Below are 20,796 nucleotides of genomic sequence, written 5' to 3'. Positions count from 1 at the left end.
ATGATGTATTTCTGTTAAGTTGGTGTCAGCTTCTTGGAAATAAGATAAAATAAGGGTGATGTTGTTTTCCAGATTAAAAAAATTGTAACACCTGTCCCCGAAAAAATTAAGTGTTTAAGTTCATACTGGAAAAAATAATAAATCAATATTAGGATAGCAAAATAACAACTTTTTTTTTTATAGAATCAGATTTTGCTCTTTAGATAGAGTTTCTCCCTACTTAAATGGCTATGAGGACAGAACTTGGTCCAGACAATGTTATTACAGTTACAAAGTTTAGGTGTTCAAAAGTCAAAAAGTTACAGGTGCAAAGTAGCCTATTAAACTTTAGTTAGGACCCTTGTTCATATGCATTCATTGCCTTTAATTATGTGAGTGAAGTCTGCCCCCACCACTCCCGCCAGGAACCAGCCCTCATTAGTACACAGGATAAATAGTACTCAGTTAATTAGCAGTTATTTGATACTTTGTTTTGTGTTTGAGTTTGTGGTTGCATTATTTATGTATTGAATGTCATTCAAATCCTGTTGAGAAAACAGAATTATTAATTTCCTAATGTGCTTTTCTGTAGAACTCATTTCTGCATTGAGTGCAGTCCAAATGTTATTTATTTTGTCATCATTTTACATACTAGTATTCAGCAAGTTTTTAATATTTGACCAGTATGTTACATAATGTGGCCGTTGCTTTTTTGACCCACTACTGGGAAGTCTGTAGCTAGATTCATTGTATTATCAAACATAACCCTGCATAGTTCTCCCATCTTCCAAACGCTAAAGCCTGCGTGTGTTTTACATTTCTCACTTTCCTCCACGTGATTCTATTTTCTTTCCTTTCACCCAACTCTTCTCCCATTGTTTGACATAGTGACTTTCAGGGAAACTCATCTTCTTCCTCAAGTCCACACTTCTTACCTGCTATAGTAAATTGAAAAGATCAGTTACAGGGATGCTTGCTGAAAAGAGGTAAATACAATTCCATCTAAAGATCTTTATAGGCTTGTTCCTCTCCACTAGGCCTTGGATTTTATTTTTTTTTTTTCTATCTGCAAAATGGAAGCTTTAAAATAGATGTATCTTTAATCTAAAAAAACATACAGAATGTAATCTAAACAAAGAAAGTGGGAATCGGTGTCATGTTATTCCTTGTTTCTAAGGTTTTAGGTTGTTTGTCCATTTGTTTTCTTAACTCTGTTTTATTTTTAAAAAATTTCTTTTTTTTTTCCCCCCAGCATGATTTCTGATGTTAAGATCTTCCTTAGAGCAAACTAAACATTCTGTGAAACAATCAAGTAGGATAGCAATGATCTTTGTCATCAGAGCTCATGACCATTTAAAGATATTTACAAGTAGATACCATTAAAGAATTCTTCTTTTTTCCTAGGTAAGCTACAGAATGAAAATCCTGGAGACTCTTTGTCTTACATCTATGAAACAGTTCTTGCAGATGGTGAGTTGAATTCCCCTTACATTTACTCGAATAGAGAGAGTACTCTTTAGAAAATTTAATTTGTTTTCTTACAACTTGTTGGACATGAAAGGCAATAAACTAACGTTACCATAGCATACAGTGTTGTAGAGGAACACCCCTTGTTCTCAAACATCCACCCACACATTCTGGTGAGGAGTGTGAAAAGGGGAGGAGATTCAATAGGAACGTTTCCTTTTTCCTTTCATTTCAGAGTAGAGAAAAAGGAAAACGTGGAGAGATTTCCTTTTCTGTTCCCAGCATGAGAAGATTTGGTTGTAGTAAAGAGAGCGCTGATTTGAACTTTCAGATAGATCAGTCCTACTCGCATTACATTTGCAGTGTCATTCATTGGCAGCCAGTGGTTGGGAGAAGCCCTGCATCCCTACTTCAGCGCCTGTTGACATTTGCCATTCAGGTCTATTTATATTTGTGAAAGTCCATAAAGAGTATTAATAGAGAAAATTGACTGGCAAATTCTCCACTTGCTTTTGGTAAAGAACTACATAACATGTTTCCTATCTCCAGTTCTTACTTAAACAACTTTATTTCTGGGTTGACGCTGTTGTGAAGTGGTTGGCTTAACAGCATCAGCATGCTGACTGATGGAAAAGGCTGAGTAAGTTATTTTGGAATTCCTGGCGTAGCAGTTCTGTGCCACTGGACTCTGAGGTTACTGGCTCTGTGGGTCTGTTTTGCTAGCAAGGTGTAAAGGGAAGAAGGATGCTGCAAGCTCACTCGCTCTTCCTTACTGGCTCGAGTTTAGCATATATGTTAGTGATGTATAGAGTTTAGAATTTTAGCTTCTTCAGTTAATTTCAAGACATGAGTATCAACCTGTGTGCTTTTAAATACTCCAGTCATTCCTGCTTACCATGCTTTGGTTCACAGTGCAGAACAATCTTGGAGCATGTCTGTTGGGTTCTTTTCAGATAGAACTAAAATGGAAAGTGCACTCAGGGAGCGCACTAAAAGGTATGCATTCTACAGATCCAGACCAGAATTAGTTGGAAATATGCTGCTTTGAAACTTGTATAGTGTGGAAGGGAGTATTTAGCGCCAACCATTTCTCTCTACCAAATCTCCTATTAGTGCCTGTTCCTTTCCGGTAGGGACTGTTTGTGACTCTGTTGGCATCTGGGTGTATTTGTGTGATCTCGAGCAGAAAGCCGCTGTAAAGTTGCACTGCTGTATCCCTACAGATGTATTGTCAAGGTTTCTAAGGATGTCTCTTTTGGCCCTGTGTTGAATGCGCCATGGGTCAGTGCATTGAAGAAGTTCGTTGATATAAAGAAGGCTTTTTGTCAGTACTGGCTCATCATCCAGGTGCTCAATAAGTTGGCATCACCGTTCCTCTCATTTGTGATTGTGATCTCCAAAAAATGAGACAGTAAAAGAGGGAATAGTCAGGGAAAACAGAGAATCCCAAGAAAATAAAGGACTGGGGAGATGTTCCTCCAGGCTACTCCTGCTTTAAACCCTGACTCTTTTTATATGAATCCTTTGCTGCTTTTATATGGGGAGTTGAAGAGCAGCTTTAAGTCCACGTTTCCCATCTGCTGAATGGTTGATATTGTAATAAAATGAACTGAGGATTTTCCAGCCAAGAAACTAGTGCATTAAGAACAAAAAGTTCACTTGAAATCTTTGCTGAACTTGCCTGGACCACAGTTCTTGGTCATCTTTTGGCAGTCGTCTTGATAGCACTGCTTATATGTAGCCTTTGCTGGTTAATAATTGTTGTTGGTCTGAATGCTGGTCCGGTTGCTGCTAAGAGGATCAAAGAAATTCTCAAACACTGTGATGAGTGAAAGGACCATCTAGGAAAGAGGGATTCCTAATAAATGTATCCTGTATGTGAGGTTAAGACTGACTCCGGAATGAGTGTAAGGAAATAAGTGGTCAACGTTTCTTCTGTGCTGGTGCAACAGAGAGCAGTTATCTGATACCACTGCAAAACTTTGGAGGGGGAAGTACCCCAAGAAGTGAAATGATTGCAGTTTCAAAGATTCAGCATGTCAGTCTTTACGAAACCGAGAAAGGTAAGATGGCAGCTGCGGATACACCAGAGTTTGGGCCCTGCAGAAAGTAGGTGAATCTTCAGGTAACCAGACAGATTTTGACTTTGGATAAATTGTGAAAAAATGTTTCCAGGGACTCTGTCTTCTTTTTGCTTCTCCCTAATAAGAAGGAAGTATATGCAGTGCTAAATTGTATATATGATACAAACGAGGTCTCAGGAGAAATTGTAAGCCAAGAAAGGATTTTTGCTAGAACAATACAAATTCACAAAAGAACAGCACTTTGTGTAAGTTTTTAAGTGGAGACTGGCATGCTGAAAAGCTGAAGTTTGGTTTGAGTATACACATATAGTACAAAGGAGAGGATAAGCTGAGAGAAGATGGAATTTAGGCTTGATCTGGAATGAAAGTTGAACAGATCAGAATTATAAAGCTAAGTGAGAAATCTAAAGCAACAAGGGTGGAAAGAGCAGCGAGTGGGTGACAAGACATATAAAAAAACCCAAAACAAACTATATCCAATAAAGCAAAGATAGATGAGGAATGCGCAAGTGCTAACAATCAATAAGAAGTGATTGACTAAAGTGAATTGTGCAAGGCCTTGAGGGGAAAGGTCAGAGAGTAGATTGGAAAAAGGAAAACAATATGATCACTGAAATCCTTTGGGGAAATATAAGCTACAGGCAGATGTGAAAACAATTGATTTGCTGGGGAGTGATGGAAAAGATCCAGTTGTGGAATGCTAATGACCATGATGTGAATTTATGAGGACTCATTCCTGTAGGTGATAACTGAACAAGTCAGCTCTTTAGCCACTCACAAATGTTGTTATGTATTTACTTTACTTTATTTCTGGTTTCTATATAAGAAAAGTAGACTTATTTTTACTACTAGAAAGCTGTATTTTGAGAAGTTCCCTTGTGGTTCCTCAGGAAATTTTCTGCTCCCAAAAAAAATCATTTAGAATTTGTACTAAGGTTGAAAAAGTGAAGCAATCTTACTAGGATACAGCCTTGTAACAACACAGGTAAAATGTGAATGCTTTATTGTGGAATCGGCATTCGTTATTTTAGCTACACAACAGAGCGAACCTCAGATTTAAATACCCATTAGGTGATATTCAGCTTCAGAAAAGGCTGTTCCCCTTCTGTGAAACAGTTTTGGCTTTTTTAATGTTTTCTGTTAAGTCTTGTATTCCCTAATGAACTGAACCAATTAGAGGTGGGCAAGCGGAGCACAAAAAGATGATTTTAAAGTGCAATAGCTGTCTGCCTGTTAACAGCAGACATCTTTTGGTCCTGCTCAGAAGTCTTGTCAAACTAATATATATATGCATACTGTGTTACCTGTATCCTTTACCAAACTAACCTGAGGAAGGGCCAGCACTTTGTAACAAAATAGATGGCATCCCTTCTGGAGATAAAGAAGAGCTATCAGAGTACCTCTGCTCTGTTAGTCTTTCCTATAATGCTATCTGAAATCCTGTTTTAGTAAATTGTGCCTATTTTGGCGTTGAGGTGCTAGTTTAAAGGACAGTGTCTTAAAAGATGAACACGTCAGATTACTTTCATAACCCTAACAAAAGGAAAATAATCAGGAGTTAGAAAGCAAGCATGGCTTTCAGATGTGTCTGAAAATATCACTGTTGATTGTGTTCCTGAGAAAGCAGTGTACCTTTTAGCTTGCTTTAAGGGTCAGTAGATTTTAGCTATTTCAAACCAAAGGTGGGAGTAAAGTGCAAAGCGGCCTGTGCCCTAGTGAGTCAGTCTTGCTGACAATTCACTTTCTTTTTTTCTTTCTTTAATACCAAATGTGTCTGGTGTGAGTCTTTCTGCTGACAGCAGCTGTGGCAGCATGGCATGGGGAGACATGTGGTCTCTTAGATAGAGAAGTCCCATGTAATTTAGAGCTGTACAGATCAAGAATAGCATCATAAATTTAATCCAGGCATTGATAAGAGCCCTGTGCAGGTGTTGGAGCTCTGCTGTCATACTCAGACTAAGATATGCTATTTGGTAAATGAGCTGCTGCAGTCCAAGCTAGCTTCTGTTACCAGATTGATTTAAGGGGTGCTGTAACATGGAGTATATTGTGTTGTGTCAGTAAACATTTGGATGCTATTAATGATACGTACCCTGTACTTTGAGTAGGGCAAAGGCTGAGAATGCCAGCTACCAGCATTTCCCCCCCTCGCCTCTCCCAATGCAGTCGTTAAAGGACTTTTCAGTTATGTTAAAAAATTACATAGCTGGAAGGTCATGAAGTTTGAACTTTGACTGTAAAAAATATGCTTCCTCAAGAGAATAGCTTCGAACGTGGTCAAGAGGGGAAGGTTTGGCTACTCACTGGTAGTTCCTTGAGGGTAATATCTGTAAAAACTCAAACCCTTACTTGGCCTGAAAACTGAGCTTTTGGCCTGCCTGCCAGGTGTGCTTCCCTGAAGTATGACTTGATTCTAAAATGCTCCCCTTTAGTTGTGTTCTTCTGTGTCTATGTAATTCAAAATGTAGCCACGTGCCAGTTCCCTGTCCAAGCACAGTGTGCAATTTGTGCCCCGCCAGTTATAAGAGGCTTGAAGAGATAGATAGAGAGATAGAGTTTAGAGATAATAGAGCCACTAGGCAGCTGCAGCTAGCCCCTTTGGAATAATAAGGAAGTTGCAGGACGATTTTATCAGGCAAACAAGTTTTGGAGGTCTGCTCACAACCCTGGATGCCTCTGCTATCAGGCATTTTGTCTTCAGTGGTAGTTTGAGTCAGTAGCAGGAGGAAAACCTGTCTCTGCTGCTGTCTCAGATTTTGGGCAATGTTTGGTGTTGTGTAATCCTTCACTGAAACAGAGGTGAGAGATGTGTGTGTTGATACCAAAGAGAAATGGAACCAAAATGCCAAAATCTTCTTACTGTGGTAGAACTCCTGTAACTCGAAGTGGATAGATGGACTTTTTAATAAAACATTAGGCTTTAACAACTGAGAACTGCTGGTGCACACAGAAGGCCAGACTTCTGTTTGCCTTTCCCTGGAGAAGAGGCAGGATGAAAGTATGCAGAATGTAGAAACTGGAAATAACAGGCTTGGGCTCCATCAACAGTTCTGCTCAGCACCTAAATGACCTCAGGCAGGTAGTTATTATTTCCAAACTAATCAGTGTGCCTAATAGTTTAGAAACTCATTGGGACAGTTACTGTGGGTCTAAAGCTCAAGAGAGTGGTCATATTATTAATGCTGCTGCTGTAACTGAAAGTCATAGATTTGATTGCAGTAAAAATAATAACATGAGTTGATATATAGTAAAAGATAAACTCAGTCTCCAAAAAGCCTCTAATCTAAATGTATGCATCCTAAACAAAGCACTAATTGCTGAGTTTAAGTCAAATCTTTCTTCCAAGCCACAGACTAGTTAGGAACTGGTTAGATGTCGTAGCCTTAGATTGTATCTGAATATACAGTTAAAATCATATGAAAGTATATATATGAAGAAACACATACAATTTCATGCAAATTATTTCCTAAAGGTAATTGATAAATTCATAAGTTGCTTCTTTGCTGTTTTGGGATTATATGAAGGCAGAACCCTTGGTTTTACTGTCAGATCCAATATGGCTATACATGACTCCATATATTGGTAAATTGACTCCATATATTGGTAAATTGTTGTGTATGAAAACATACCTGATAACACAAGAACAGGTGGGTATACACCTTCACAATCAAATCAATCTTTGCCTACATGTATATAGTAATACATAAAACAATAGATGGGGGGGAGGTGTTCCAGGGATTGCTCTGTTATGGGAGAGAAATAGACATGTATGAAAATTGCAGCACCATCGGTTGCTAAGATGACATAAATACCGCCTCCAAATATTCAGAAAAGGAAAAAATGTTCTTCGTATCTTTTAAAGGAACTGTCAGTTTGATGCTTATTTGCAAGAAAAATTGTTCACCATAAATAAAGTAATAGAAACATTTTGGAGACACGGGCAAAATAGGCCAACTCACAGAAAGCTACTGTTTTTGACAGAAGAACTCAACCATGCAGGAGAAACTGGTACTGAGAATGCTTTTGAGAAAAACAAAGATAACTGTCAATGTATTTGCAAAAGACAGATGATTCAGCATAGAGAGAAACATTATTTAAAGCTTGTTCAATAATGAATATGTTTACCTTGGTCTGGAATTTATACATGATAGAAAACAAATGAAAGAAATTAAGTCAGATGTTCATATATTTGAATATGTATTTAATAATTTTATGTGATTTCTAGAAACCTTTCCATTCCTAAACCCACTCTCACCATCAGTGAAAGAAAACTTTTCAGCAGAGCATAAAAGGGGATTTGCTTTGAAATCGTATCTCAGAAAGGGCTTATGGTAAAAGCAAATCCCATGTTCATGCTGAGTAAAACAGGCTCATTGAATGAAGCCCAGTGTGGTGGATGTTTTCTGCCTTCGTGTTTCTCATGGCCTTTCTCCGGTCATTTATAGAGCAATTTATGCAGTTAGAGGCTGCCTTTCAATCTCACTCTGCTGCAGTCTCTGCTGACTTCATACAGCATTTACAAATACCCATACTTTAAGAGGATTAAGGTTCATAAATGTCTATGATAAACTTACGGTGGATCGCAGGAAGAATATGATGTGCATATCTGTTTTTTCCTGATTTTTTTTTTTCCCCACATTACAGAAGGTTACTTTTTTTTTTCTGTGTGGCTGTACTTTCATACACATTTCTAGAGTGCTCACACGTGTGTTTGACTTCAAGCTTTTGAATTGCAAGGAAGCCATTTATGTATGAGTCATGCATGTCATTTATACCTTGCAGAACCCAGTGGTTCTGTGACACAGAACTCTCTGCCTTTACCTCGCATTGTGCTGGGGAGTGGTCCTACCATATTACATGGGACGACTCCTGCACTGAAATCCTCTGTAATCCTCTTTATTTTAGTCTTTAACACTGTCTTTATTTCACATGACAAATTGGCCACATGTGCTTAATTACCTTTCCATTCCTTGTCATCTGCCTAACCTGATTTGCCCATATTTCTCATCCTCTTATATGTTGTGTGATCTAGGGATAAATGAGGACCTTTTTTATAATGCGGTTTTGGATCTCCAGCTAGTATCGCTTTAGCAAGATTTGAGGAAGAACTGAAATTTGTAAAGCTAGCAGGTGTTTTCCTTTTGTAAACCAACTAAATTTGGGCTGTGAGATTTATTCCATGGATAGCCTTAGAAAACACATAAATATTTCATAAGTTTATGTTTTCTGCTATTTTTAATACCCCAAATCTGTCACATACATTGTTGACTCAAAACATGTAGCAAATTGCAAGTAATCAAAGCCAGAGACAGTTTATAATCCTCGCGTAGACTGCAACAGGGATAGCTAAAGAGTGTGTTTGAAAAGTTAGAATTTGGGGGCACGAGGGGGAGGTTGGATGCGGCATGAAAGTTGTTCAGAAGCCATAGTGAGGCGTTAATTGTTGAATCCACAAGAGACTAGAGAGGCTTCATTAAAATTTCTCAGTTTATGTAAAGGAATGCAATTTCAAAGTCATTTCATGCATTCAGTTAAAAATGTTAAATTGAAAGCAATAATGCTTTCCAAAAGGTTTTGTGCAAAATATACAAAATTGATGCATTGAAGTTAAATGAATTAAGAGAATATTGAAGGAAAATTGAAAATATCAGCACTGTGCCCAATTAAGTGAATAACTGTTACAGTAAACATGTGTAATACTTCATTATTCAAATAGGAACTTAAATTTAAAATCAGTTCTTTCAATGTGACCATCAGCAGTAGATATTTGTCAAAAGTAAGCCAACAAAAGTAACCTGATGGAAATGGCACATTACCCTCTATAACAGATGATAATTCCCAGTAGGACTGCCCTGAATATTCAAGGGAGGATTATAACAGATTTCCTTTCTTTTTAGCTTCTAGTTCATAGTGCTGTCTAAGCATCATTAGATATAGTTAGTAATGTCTTATACCTCGATCCTGCAAGAAAGGGTCTGGTTTTATTCATCCATTATTTTAGTCATTACTGCTACATTTTAAGAACCTCACAGATAGGTCAGCATTATATAAAACATTAAAAGAACAGATTCACCAAACAACAAATACCCTTTAATAAATCCTCTCTCTTAGATATTCCAGCATTATAATGATGTTCTTTTATGTTTCTTTTAAGCTAATCTTCACCTACAGTTATAAATTCTTGTTAAATTATAATTTTTCTGAAAGCCTTAGCAATTAGGGGAGCTCCCTAGACATTGCTTTCAGGTTAAAAGCAAGACTGTAAAGAGGGTTCACAGTGAATATGTTCAAAAGACCTATACATCAGGTAACACCTTCTACGCACATTAAACAAATACTGTCTATACATTGCTTCATTTGTGTTACTAGAATCTCATTAGTGTAGTATTAAACCCTTACGAACTACATTGTTTTAGCTAATGCCAAGCCAAGGCTCGCTTAATCTCTGGTGGATTGCTTTTTCAGCAATTACAAATTATGCTTCACATGATTGTTTTATGTTCCATGTTTTAGGGCAGATAGCGTGCAACTGCTGGTAGGAATCTGAGTGCTGGAGGTAGTGGCTCTGGAGTTTGGTTATTAAATACGTAGTAGTGATAATATAGATACCTGTTATTCTTGGACTACTGTACATGGCTTTCACTGATTGTCAGGTAGACCTGACATTTAGTGAAAGAGGTCTTGCTTGACAGTTTTTAGCTGAGAAATTGCTAACCACTTTCACAGTCAGCAGGGGAATCCCTCATTCTCTTAAATATCCAAGTCTTTGATGTAAGAGGCACATTTCTGAATAATTTGTCTAAACTCTAGGGCTATGCAATCCCAGTACTGACTGGGTAGAAGTCCTGATATTATAGCCATATATCACTAGGCATAATAAAAATATTAAAATGCAATTAATGTGGGAGGAAAAGATTATCCTAATTTAAACCAACTTGTTAGCACAAGCATTGACCTTCGCAGTAGATGAATTACCTTGGACAGTAAAAGGTGGAAGCAACTACTGTCATCTTCGATAAGCAGAGTGCAGACTGTAGGAATAAAGCTGTCATGAACTTCACATAGATTGGAATGCATCTACATGATCCTTGTCAAATGATCACTGACAGAAAGCTGACATCTGAGAATCCAGTACCTACCAGATTTGTTAATTCAGTCCTTCCATTTTGTCAATCTGATAATGAAATGTTACTTGTCTTCACAAGACTCCTTCGCCTAAAGTGGCAGAAAAAAATTCAGAAGCATGCATCTCAGATGAGTTGTCTTCTGAAGTAAATTCGATGTGCTTAAGTATAAGATTTATGAGTGACTTAAAATATGAACGCATAATATTCCCAAAGTACGTTCTGTGGGCATACAGTATCCTGTTTTCCTTAGCAAGGATTCAGGCCTTCCTTTTTCTGAAGGGTGGTGCTAAATAAAGTCTAGTCTTCACAGTGATAATCAGATAAATTAATGTATTTAGATTTTGAGCTGGATTAGTTAAACTGCATTGAACTGTGGGTGGATTCTCATTCAGAATCAAAATAGCCTTTGTTCAGTGTAGCCTATTTAACTTCCAAAATAAATTAAAGCAAATGGAATTAAAACTACTTCAGTAAAGTGTGCCTACACATAGGTTCAGTGTAATTTTACCAATCTATGCTGAATTCACAGCTTGAATTCAGAATTAGTTCGCCTTAAAAATATGAGATTATAAGCAGAAATAGGCTGGGGAGGTTTTACTAGCTGATGATGAACACTGAACCTCCCACCTTAGGTATTCAAAGAACCTTTAGCTTCCTCAACACAACATGGACAAATGATACTTTTTTTTACCACCTTTTTCTGGGATTTCTCTAACAATCAAAGCACATGTCTGGGGGGGCGGGGGAAAAATCTACGTCAGACATAGCATACCCAAGTTTCTGTACTACATTCCCTGGCATAACTTCACTTAGCAGGAACATTTATTATAGAAGTTTATTAAAAACTATGCCTTCTTAAGCAAGGCAAGGTTGGTAAGGAAAGCAAACATTCTGTATGTACAAACTGGTACATATGGGGGAAATAAAAGCAAGCAAGAACTGGGGAAAAGTAATTGTAAATTACTAGTACCGATGCTGAATGGAAAGAGTTCTGTGCCACTTAGGAGCACTGTGTTGTTTGCATACCTCAGTCACTTGGGCACTTTTGAAAAAAAAACTCAAAATAGCTGTGGTACTTGTTTGAGCAAAGCCAAATTGCTCATGTTCTGAGTTCTGCCCATCACTAATTTGTATTAATATTCTACATCTATTTAAGAGAAAAAGATGTGCCTGAAAAGTTATTTGTGTCCTTGAATGTAATTGACTGTGCGTGTTCCATAATTTACAGTAATACAAGATACAGTTGATGTCTCTCAGGATATTTTCTCACCAGCCAGTCAAGATTTTTTAACTCTGAGCTGCTTGGAATGATATCATTAATCTAACTAGGTGACTGCAATATGCTGGGTAATCCAGCGTGATGAAGAGCTGCTGCAGTCCTTTGAGATGGGTGGCAAGTGTTTTGTACGGTGTAATAGGGTGTCTGGAAAGGAGTAGTAGTGATACAGCTGAGAAGTAGCAGGTGTGAAGAATAGCTTTTCTAAAACACGGGCTTAGTCAGAGCTCTGCAGATGCAGTTGTCAGTTCTTCTCTATTTCCTCATAAAAATTACGTGATTTGGTGAAGGATTCACTATGGCTCTTGGGTCTTTACTGGCACAGCAAAACAGAAAAGAAACTGGTTGCAAGCTGCCTGTATGACTGGTGTAGCATTTCCAAAACCAGAATATCCCACACATAAAAACCATATGCTTTCAGTTCATCATTTTGTCCATGAAGGGGAGGGCAAAGACTATGGAATCTGTGTCTCCTGCCATAGTTACCTGGTCACAGGTATCGCTGCCCTCGCATAAATCCTCCCAAATCCTCCCTGTAGACTGGTGGGCTGATGTCGCAAACATGTAGCGTGTCCTTATTTACATATAGGGAAAGCAAGAGTGGTAAAAATCCAGCATATGAGATTTTGTTCTTCTGAGACTACGAAACTGGCTGATCTTTGTGACCTCGTTGGTCGTGATGACTTTGGTCTAAAGGTGATGTCCCTTTTGACTTCAGTAAGACGAAGCATATGAGCAGAGGCAGTTCATATAAAGACTGCAGGATCAGAGCTTCAGAGGCAAGCTCTTTATCAAACACGGAAACCTCACCACGTTTAAATGAAAGGAATTTTGCCAGACTTTCGTGCGGTGACCTTAGTGTGACTCCAAATGTATGAGTCTCTAATATGTCAGAAACCACATCATTACCATGTCTTGTTGATCTGGGATTATTAACAATGTCCTCATTCCACATTACTTATTTCAGATCACCAGACTAGCTTTGATGTTAACTTGGCAGATGTCAGGAAAGCATCAGAAAAAACAGACCTCAGTTTTAAAACAGATGTACTTTCTGAAACATTAGAAACTAACGAGCAGTCGATATTGGTGCTTCCAGGAAGAATATCATGTGAGGTAAGTTTTTTGGATGCTAAAATCTGTGGGATAACAGTCAATGTTCTTCTCTTCCTGCTGCAATCTCATTCGTACTGTAATAGTTTTGAAAACAAATAGCAGATACGGGGCCAAAATGAGACTGCATGGAGACTGCAATGGGATTTATTTTGCCTTTGTGTCACATCTACAGTGCAGCCAAAGGATTTGCAAATAAAATAGTTTTGAGATAGCCTCTGAGGGATTTTATCTCTATTAGAATTATTTGGCAGTTTGGGTGGAGATATTACTGTTACGTGGACCCTGTAGTTTAGAGGGAGTATGTAGTCGGGCACTTCTTGAGAGATATGGAGTGTCTTTTGGCAAGAATCCCTGATGGGTATATGGGTACATGTATATGTGACCATACTAAATGAGTTGCACAAGTTCTTGTGTGAGCGTGTACCATGTCTGATTCTAAATTACATCAGAATTATTTGTTTGCATATATCTGCATGCGTATCTGATGGACAAAAATGTTCATATGTGTTTGTTTTTAATCAGAGTTGCTGTGAGAAAATATGTGAAAATGTAAACAGAGAAAGTACAATATCCAGCACTGCGTTCCTTTATATAAGTGAGCAGCCATGGTCAGATATGGAGGTTGCGGTGTACATGGAATGTCAAGTATTTTGCTTGCTGTCTTTCAAAGATGACTTATACACATTATTTCATTGTTGAAATCAGTACAGTTCTAAGGGAGTAACGTTCCCTGTGGTTCAGGACGCGGTAGAGGGGTATTGTCTCACATTACCTGCTGCTTCTGACTTACTTTACTGTCAGTTCACTGGAAGAGTTTATGTGAGTCTGAAGTATTTTAGGTTCATCTTACTAGGTTGAATGTCATTATTCCAGACTATAACGTAGAATGGTCTTTAAAAGTGTAACAATTCACCTACTTATGCATTTAAAATACTGTTTTAAAATATTGTTAGCTAAGCTGAATTTCAAATACTATATTAATTGTGTCATTCGTGTCAGTAAAATACTAAAGGATAACACTGAGATGCCATCCTGTTTTGGTATTATGTGTTTGGGTTTTTTTTGTATGAAGCTGTTGGTAAAGGAACTTTCCTTCCAACTTATGCTTTCATTTGCATTTTATACTTTCAGTATAATTTTCCGAAGGACTAATGGGAACATATTTTAATTTTATAGAACCCTGGTGAAATATTCATTTTGTTGAAAGATGAAATAGACGATGAAACTTTAGAAATTGAATTCATAGCAGATAATCAACAAATTAGGATACTGCCAGCATCCTGGAATAAGAAGGTCAAGTACATGAAAGCCTTAGGTAAGAAAAACATTCTTTACCTTTAAATAAACAGAAAATTTTGGACTCCCTTCACTTCTTCTGATAAGTAGTTACATTTCCCACTATTTTGTAGGTGTTTCCTGTACATGGGTTTTGCACAAAGAACATTTATTAATAATGCAGAGAAGCAAGGCCTTCTGATTTATGGGAAACTAGGTTCTATTAGGTTGGTTTTTTGTGGTTAAATGGCAGGTGGCAGTCTTAAAATGTCATTGATTAGTTACAGATTAGCATTCTTCAAAATCACTGCCATAAAACGCAAAGCTAATATTCTTTTCTTACTACTCTATTACTAAAACATTTCATTTTATATTTAATGCAATAAATATAGTTAAACTGCTCTCTATAATTCTTACTGATACAGGAAATAGGTTTTTTTTCTTTGTTCATGTCCATGTCATTTCTATGTATCACTAAGCTCTGCTGGTTTCTAATGATTTTTTTCAACTGATCTGTCCATAACCAGTTGCCAACAGTTTGAACTAGTTAACAACAGTTTCTCTTAGGAGGTCTGTACAGATTTAAGGGCCACACCTATCCCCACTCACTTGAAGTGAGTTCAAAATTAAAAAAAAATTTCAGCGAAGTATTCAGAGTGTAACTTGCTATGCCACTGCAAGCTGTGAATTACCAAAGGAACTTATATTTTATTCTAAAACCATTGCAATGCAACATTAGACAGGAAGAATATGTAGGCTACAACTTTCAACAGTGGCTTCTTGGAGCTACGTTTGGGTAATTCTGTGGCCTGATTGTCATCCTGGACACTGTCCTGAGACAATGGCCACATACGACCTGAGGTTCTTTATCACTGTGATGGTGCAGAGAGTTTGTTTTTAGAGACCTGGTTGGGAAGTACATGACCAACAGGAAACTTCCATCTATAACTGAGTTTCAGAGAAGGAAAGCTGAAATCCTCATTCACAGATCTTAAAAGATTCTTCTGGAATTATTCTGGGAGAACATTGTTAATCAGGAAGGTTTCTGTAGTGAATGAAGAAATAAAATATGAACAGTAAATGAAATATTATGAAAAAATTGGTAGAGCGCTGCAGCCCAAGTTTAACTTTGTTTCCTATATCATTTGCATTTAATGCTTCTCTCTGTAGGCTTTTTTCTGTTTCAAAATCTGGAAAAGTTGGAAGTTTGGGAGTACCCTTTTTAAAAAAAACAACAACAAAACCCAGCATTATTCTTCTGACCCTATTTCTCTTCTCCATTTTCAGGGTTGCCCATTTTTATCACTCTTTTGTGGGGGAGAGTTAGAATTTTAAGCAAACCGTGCCAGTGCTGGTATGGTACAGCAGGATGCCTGGCACAACGGATACTAATGAATTATAAAATGTGCTCATAAAGAGGGCTCATGCTGCATACACAGAGCAAGTCATACTTAAGTAACAGACTGTACAAGTGCCTCTTTCCTTTGCTTTTACTAGGTAAACAACTGGAATGGAAGTAATTATACTGCAATTTCTGCAGCCTAGTTCAAATCCAATTTTGAGAACCTTGCCTGCAATTAAGAAAAATGTTTCAAAAGATGAATAGCAATTCCGCTATTTGTAATAAATGAACTTTTCCTTAATTTGTAGGCATAAGGGAGCTGATTATAGGCCATCAGTCTATCAAAGGGAAGCTGGAAATTTGAAGCATACTGTTTTCATCTCCTTTCTACTGTGAAGCAATACAATAGCTTTGTTTTAAACAGATTTGCAGATATGTATTTTCTTTTGTCAGCTTTTTAATGTTAGACTGAAAGACCTGAATAAAAAAATGACTACGCTGAATCATCTGTGAAATGCAAATCTAGTTCATCAACTCTATCCATTTTCTGTGATATTTTCCGGTTCTTTTACTCATTCCCTGAGACCTCTGGTCTGGGATTGTAAATTATTTTCAGCTACTGTTATGATTTGTGTTTTATAAGATTTTCCTGCTGGCCCTGTATGTGTAAATGTCTACTGTGGGGGAGTCATTAAGACCACAGCGCAGATCGAGTACTATACTGCAGTAGAGGAGATTGAGCACGTTTTAAAGAAAGTGGCTGACCCAATATCTTTCACTTGTCAGGTAAGTTGAATTCTGAGTTTTTAATTTAAAAAAAAAAAAAATAGAGACAATATGACCTAAGAAATAATACACTGTGCTGTAAAGAATTCTTTGGATTGCACAGTAATGAGTAATGACTCAATAATAGGCTCAGGATTACAGAGGCCTGTCTTTGAGATGTCTAGTTGTAAGCAAGTCAGGCAAGTGAAAACAAATTTTCTCTTTTTTTTTTTTTTTTTTTTTTTTTGTTTAGAGTGTTATAAACATCCTTTGCGATGTATATCCCTGGTGAACAACATCCTGCATTACAGAGGATGAAAATAATAACAAAAGTAGTGATGTCCCTCTCCATTGAAAGTGTTCTTTTTAGTATGTTTTAAAACCAATAGAAGCAACTAACCTTAAGTCACATTGTATTTGGAGGATTGTTATTCATTCACCAGCAAACAGGATTTTTCTGGCGTAGCATCTATGGAAGACAGTAGGTTGCAATTCATATAGAGTCCGTTTACAGCTGCTGAATTATCATTCATGTGGTTTACTGGTTGCTATGCAGATTCTTTGCATATATTTAGAAGAATTCAGGTTTTGAGATGGGTTTCAAATCAGCACAGCAGGCTGCAGTGCTCTGCAGCACATTCTTTGCCAATGGCACGTAAAAAATAATAAGAAAAGAAAGCATGTATTAAGAAAGGACAGAATTTCAAGTATCATTTGTTGAATGGTGGGTAGCCCAAGCAGACTTGTCACGATATCTAAATTGTAATTGCAAAGCCAGAACAAAAATAATAGTCTGTGTTTCCAGTGCAGACAGTCTCATTTTCCTGTGACAAATCTACCTTATCTACCACCTAAGGCATTACACTCATAATGAAAGGATTAATAAAAAATGATGTAGTGCATTATTAGTGTTCTATTAAGGATGGGAGTAGAATCCTTCCAAGTACAAGTCACTTCTGTTCTAAGACAACATGCTATTGCACAAGAAAAATAGTGCAACTCCAAGTACAAATACGTTCTTAAAATCCTTATAGTATCCATCATTCTTTAGCCTGTACGTTGAAGGACATCGAAGTAGACTTCTAACAGGTTTCATTTAAAATTTATGCATAAGAAGTGTGTCATAATGATTAAAAAAATTATAATTAACAATGTAACCTGGATACTTACAACACACCTGGTATTTCCACTGGTGAATTAATTGTGTTATTCAGGAGTTTGACCCTTCATTTAACCAGCATGAGTAACATTTAGTAAGACACATGCAATTCAAATTATATTCAAATGCAAAAATAATTCTGTGCAGAGCAGTAGTGCACACAATTGTAGTGTTATGACTATCAGGTATGTTTAACAATTTCCTCACTTTTATTCATCTGGATAATAAGCAGGGGTTTCAATGAGGAGGCACTATTTGCCTGCTCTTAATTTTATTGTTTTGGCAACTGAAAAATTAATGCCGAGAAAAATTTTGTAATTGGGTAAGTTTTACAATCCACACAATATCATGGCTGCTCTGTGGGAAAGTATACTAATGGTAATTCTTTTGTAAGTGTACATACGTGTTGGAAGATTTGTTACCATACTTAATGGTACCTGCGGGGCTACAGAGTGAGGTATACTAACTAGCTAGGTTAAACTATTTCCACAAACTTTTAAAATACTGTAAGCTCTCTTGTAAGCCTGATTTAATGGCAATAAGATACATTGTAAAGATGCAATTTAGAGAACATGACTGAACTTAATATTTAAAAATAAGTTCACACAAGGAAAAGCAAAATAGACTTGATACTAATTAGAATTCCCGTCAAGTAGCAGGAGGAGTAATAACTTTTATTTAACCGGCATAATTAAAACCTTTGAGGCTATCAGCTTATTTGCAAAAGTATCCTGGGGCAACAGTGGTTTATCTATGCAAAGTAACAATCAAACACAATGGAAAACAAAATTAAAATAAAATAGAAAATCTTACAGCAATTATTGATCAAAACAATATTGCTCTGTGGTTCAAAGAAAAGTTCAAGATTTTCGCAAATGCTTGCAATCGGAGAAGTATCTCCTCATTAAAATTCTGTGATGAAAGCAAATTGTTACAGTAATGCATACCAAAAACACAATGTTTTGGTAAAATGCTTTCATTGTACTGTATATTGGGTTGCCAGCCCTTCCAGCTACTTTGAGATGCTGTCATCATTTAGATTCTTGTCCGCTTTTCCATTTTGTGCCCCAATGAAGCCAAGCAGATAAACAAAACCCAACAAATAGGTTTACAGCTGTGTACGCCTTTTACTGATGGTGACGTCAGTTCATATATATTAGTGGGAGACAAGCAAGGTATGGTACTGCTCCACTTAGGAAATTCCTCTTTTTAGAGAGGAATTAAAGATTAACACTAGCCGTATTTTAGATTAAACGTATTCTAAGATTTTTACAAAACATGGTTTTGGATGAAACTCTTCGCCACATCCACTAGATTTTAATGCTCTATGTTCCAAATGTGTCTGAATTTAAAAAGCATTTACCAACATTAGCAAGACGTTTTAGAATCATAAAATGGTTAGAGTTGGAAGGGACCTTAAAGATCATCTAATTCCATGCCATGGGCAGGGACACCTCCTACTAGACCAGGTTGCTCAATGCACCATCCAGCCTGGCCTTGAACATTTCCAGGGATGGGGGATCTGCAGCTTCCCTGGGCAACCTGTTCCAGTGCCTCACCAACCTCAGCGTAAAGAATTTCTTCATTATATCTGATCTAAATCTACCTTCTTTCAGTTTGAAACTGTTACTCCTCATGCTATCCCTACAATCCCTCTTAAAGAGTCCCTCCCCATCTTTCCTGTAGGCTCCTTTAAGGTACTGGAAGGCTGCTATAAGGTCTCCCTGCAGCGTTCTCTTCTCCAGGCCAAACAACCCAAACTCTCTCAGTCTGTCTTCATAGCATAGGTGCTCCAGCTCTCTGATCATCTTTGTGGCCCTCCTCTGGACCTGCTCCAACAGCTCCATGTCTTTCCTGTGCTGAGGGCTCCAGAGCTGAATGCAGTACTCCAGGTGGGGTCTCATGAGAGTGGAGTAGAGGGGCAGAATCACCTCCCTTGACCTGCTGGCCATGCTTCTTTTGATGCAGCCCAGGATGCAGTTGGCTTATTGGGCTGCAAGTGCACATTGCCGGCTCATGTTGAGCTTCTCATCAGCCAGGAGCCCCAAGTCCTTCTTGGGGCTGCTCTCAGTCATTCTCCACCAAGCCTGTATTTGTGCCTGGGATTGCCATGACCCAGGTGCAGGACCTTGCACTTGGCCTGGTTGAACTTCATGAGGTTTGCATGGGCCCACCCCTCAAGCCTGTCCGGGTCCCTCTGGATGGCGTCCCTTCCCTCCAGCGTGTTGACTGCACCACACAGCTAGACGTAGTCTGCAAACTGGCTGAGGCCGCACTCGATCCCACTGTCCACGTCACTGACAAAGGTGTTAAACATCACTGGTCCCAATACCTACTGCTGAGGAATGCCATTTCACTGGTCATCACTTGGACATCGAGCCATTGACCACAATTCTTTGACTATCGCCATCCAGACAATTCGTTATCCATCTGTCAAATCCACGTCTCTCCAATTTAGAGATCGGGATGTCATGTGGGACAGTGTCAAATGCTTTGCACAAGTCAGGTAGATGATGTCAGTTGCTCTTCCCGTATCCACCGACACTGCAACCCTGTCACAGAAGGCCACCAAATTTGTCAGGCACAATTTTCCCTTAGTGAAGCCATGCTGGCTGTTACCAATCACCTCCTCATTTTCCATGTGCCTTAGCATAGTTTCCAGGAGGATCTGCTCCATGATCTTGCCGGGCACAAAGGTGAGACTGACTGGCCTCTAGTTCCCTGGGTCTTACGTTTTTCCCTTTTTGAAAATGGGGGTTATGTTTCCCCTTTTCCAGTCAGCAGGAACTTCACTGGACTGCCCCGACTTCTCAAATATGATGGATAGTGGCTTGGCAGCTTCATCTGCCAGTTCTTTCAGGACCCGTGCAGATGGATCTCATCAGGTCCCATGGACTTGTGCACCTTCAGATTCCTTAGATGATCTCAAACCTGGTGTTCTTCTACAGTGGGCGGTTTTTTCATTCTCCTGGTCCATGCCTTTGCCTTCTGTGACTTGGGCGGTGTGGCTGGAAGACTGACTTACTGGAGAAGATCGAGGCCTTCTCCATATCCTGAGTGACCGGGTCTCCCATTCCCTTCCAAAGATGGCCCACAGTTTCCCTAGTCTTCCTTTTATCACTGACATACCTGTAGAAGCTTTTCTTGTTGCCCTTGACGTCCCTGGCCAGATTTAACTCTATCTGGGCTTTAGCTTTCCTAACCTG

The 20,796-nt window shown here is 38.3% G+C and overlaps 1 protein-coding gene across 6 annotated transcripts in view; it reads left to right on the top strand.

The window, feature by feature from the left end:
- BANK1 (B cell scaffold protein with ankyrin repeats 1) overlaps positions 1–20,796 on the top strand; it is a 160,790-nt gene that overhangs the window by 28,702 nt on the left and 111,292 nt on the right. For 5 of the 6 annotated variants that reach the window (XM_063336899.1, XM_063336897.1, XM_063336896.1 and 2 more), the window contains 4 exons: positions 1,384–1,449; positions 12,901–13,049; positions 14,226–14,364; positions 16,310–16,452. In XM_063336899.1, coding sequence (XP_063192969.1) covers positions 1,384–1,449; positions 12,901–13,049; positions 14,226–14,364; positions 16,310–16,452 — 497 coding nt within the window. The remainder of the gene's footprint in view (positions 1–1,383; positions 1,450–12,900; positions 13,050–14,225; positions 14,365–16,309; positions 16,453–20,796) is intronic. The other variant, XM_063336895.1, reaches the window with a different exon arrangement.

This window comes from Chroicocephalus ridibundus, chromosome 5 (genome assembly GCF_963924245.1).
Source record: "Chroicocephalus ridibundus chromosome 5, bChrRid1.1, whole genome shotgun sequence".
Taxonomy (NCBI): Eukaryota; Metazoa; Chordata; class Aves; order Charadriiformes; family Laridae; genus Chroicocephalus; species Chroicocephalus ridibundus.
The sequence above is the reverse complement of the archived record's forward strand: the minus strand, read 5'-3'. Positions and strand labels throughout refer to the sequence as shown.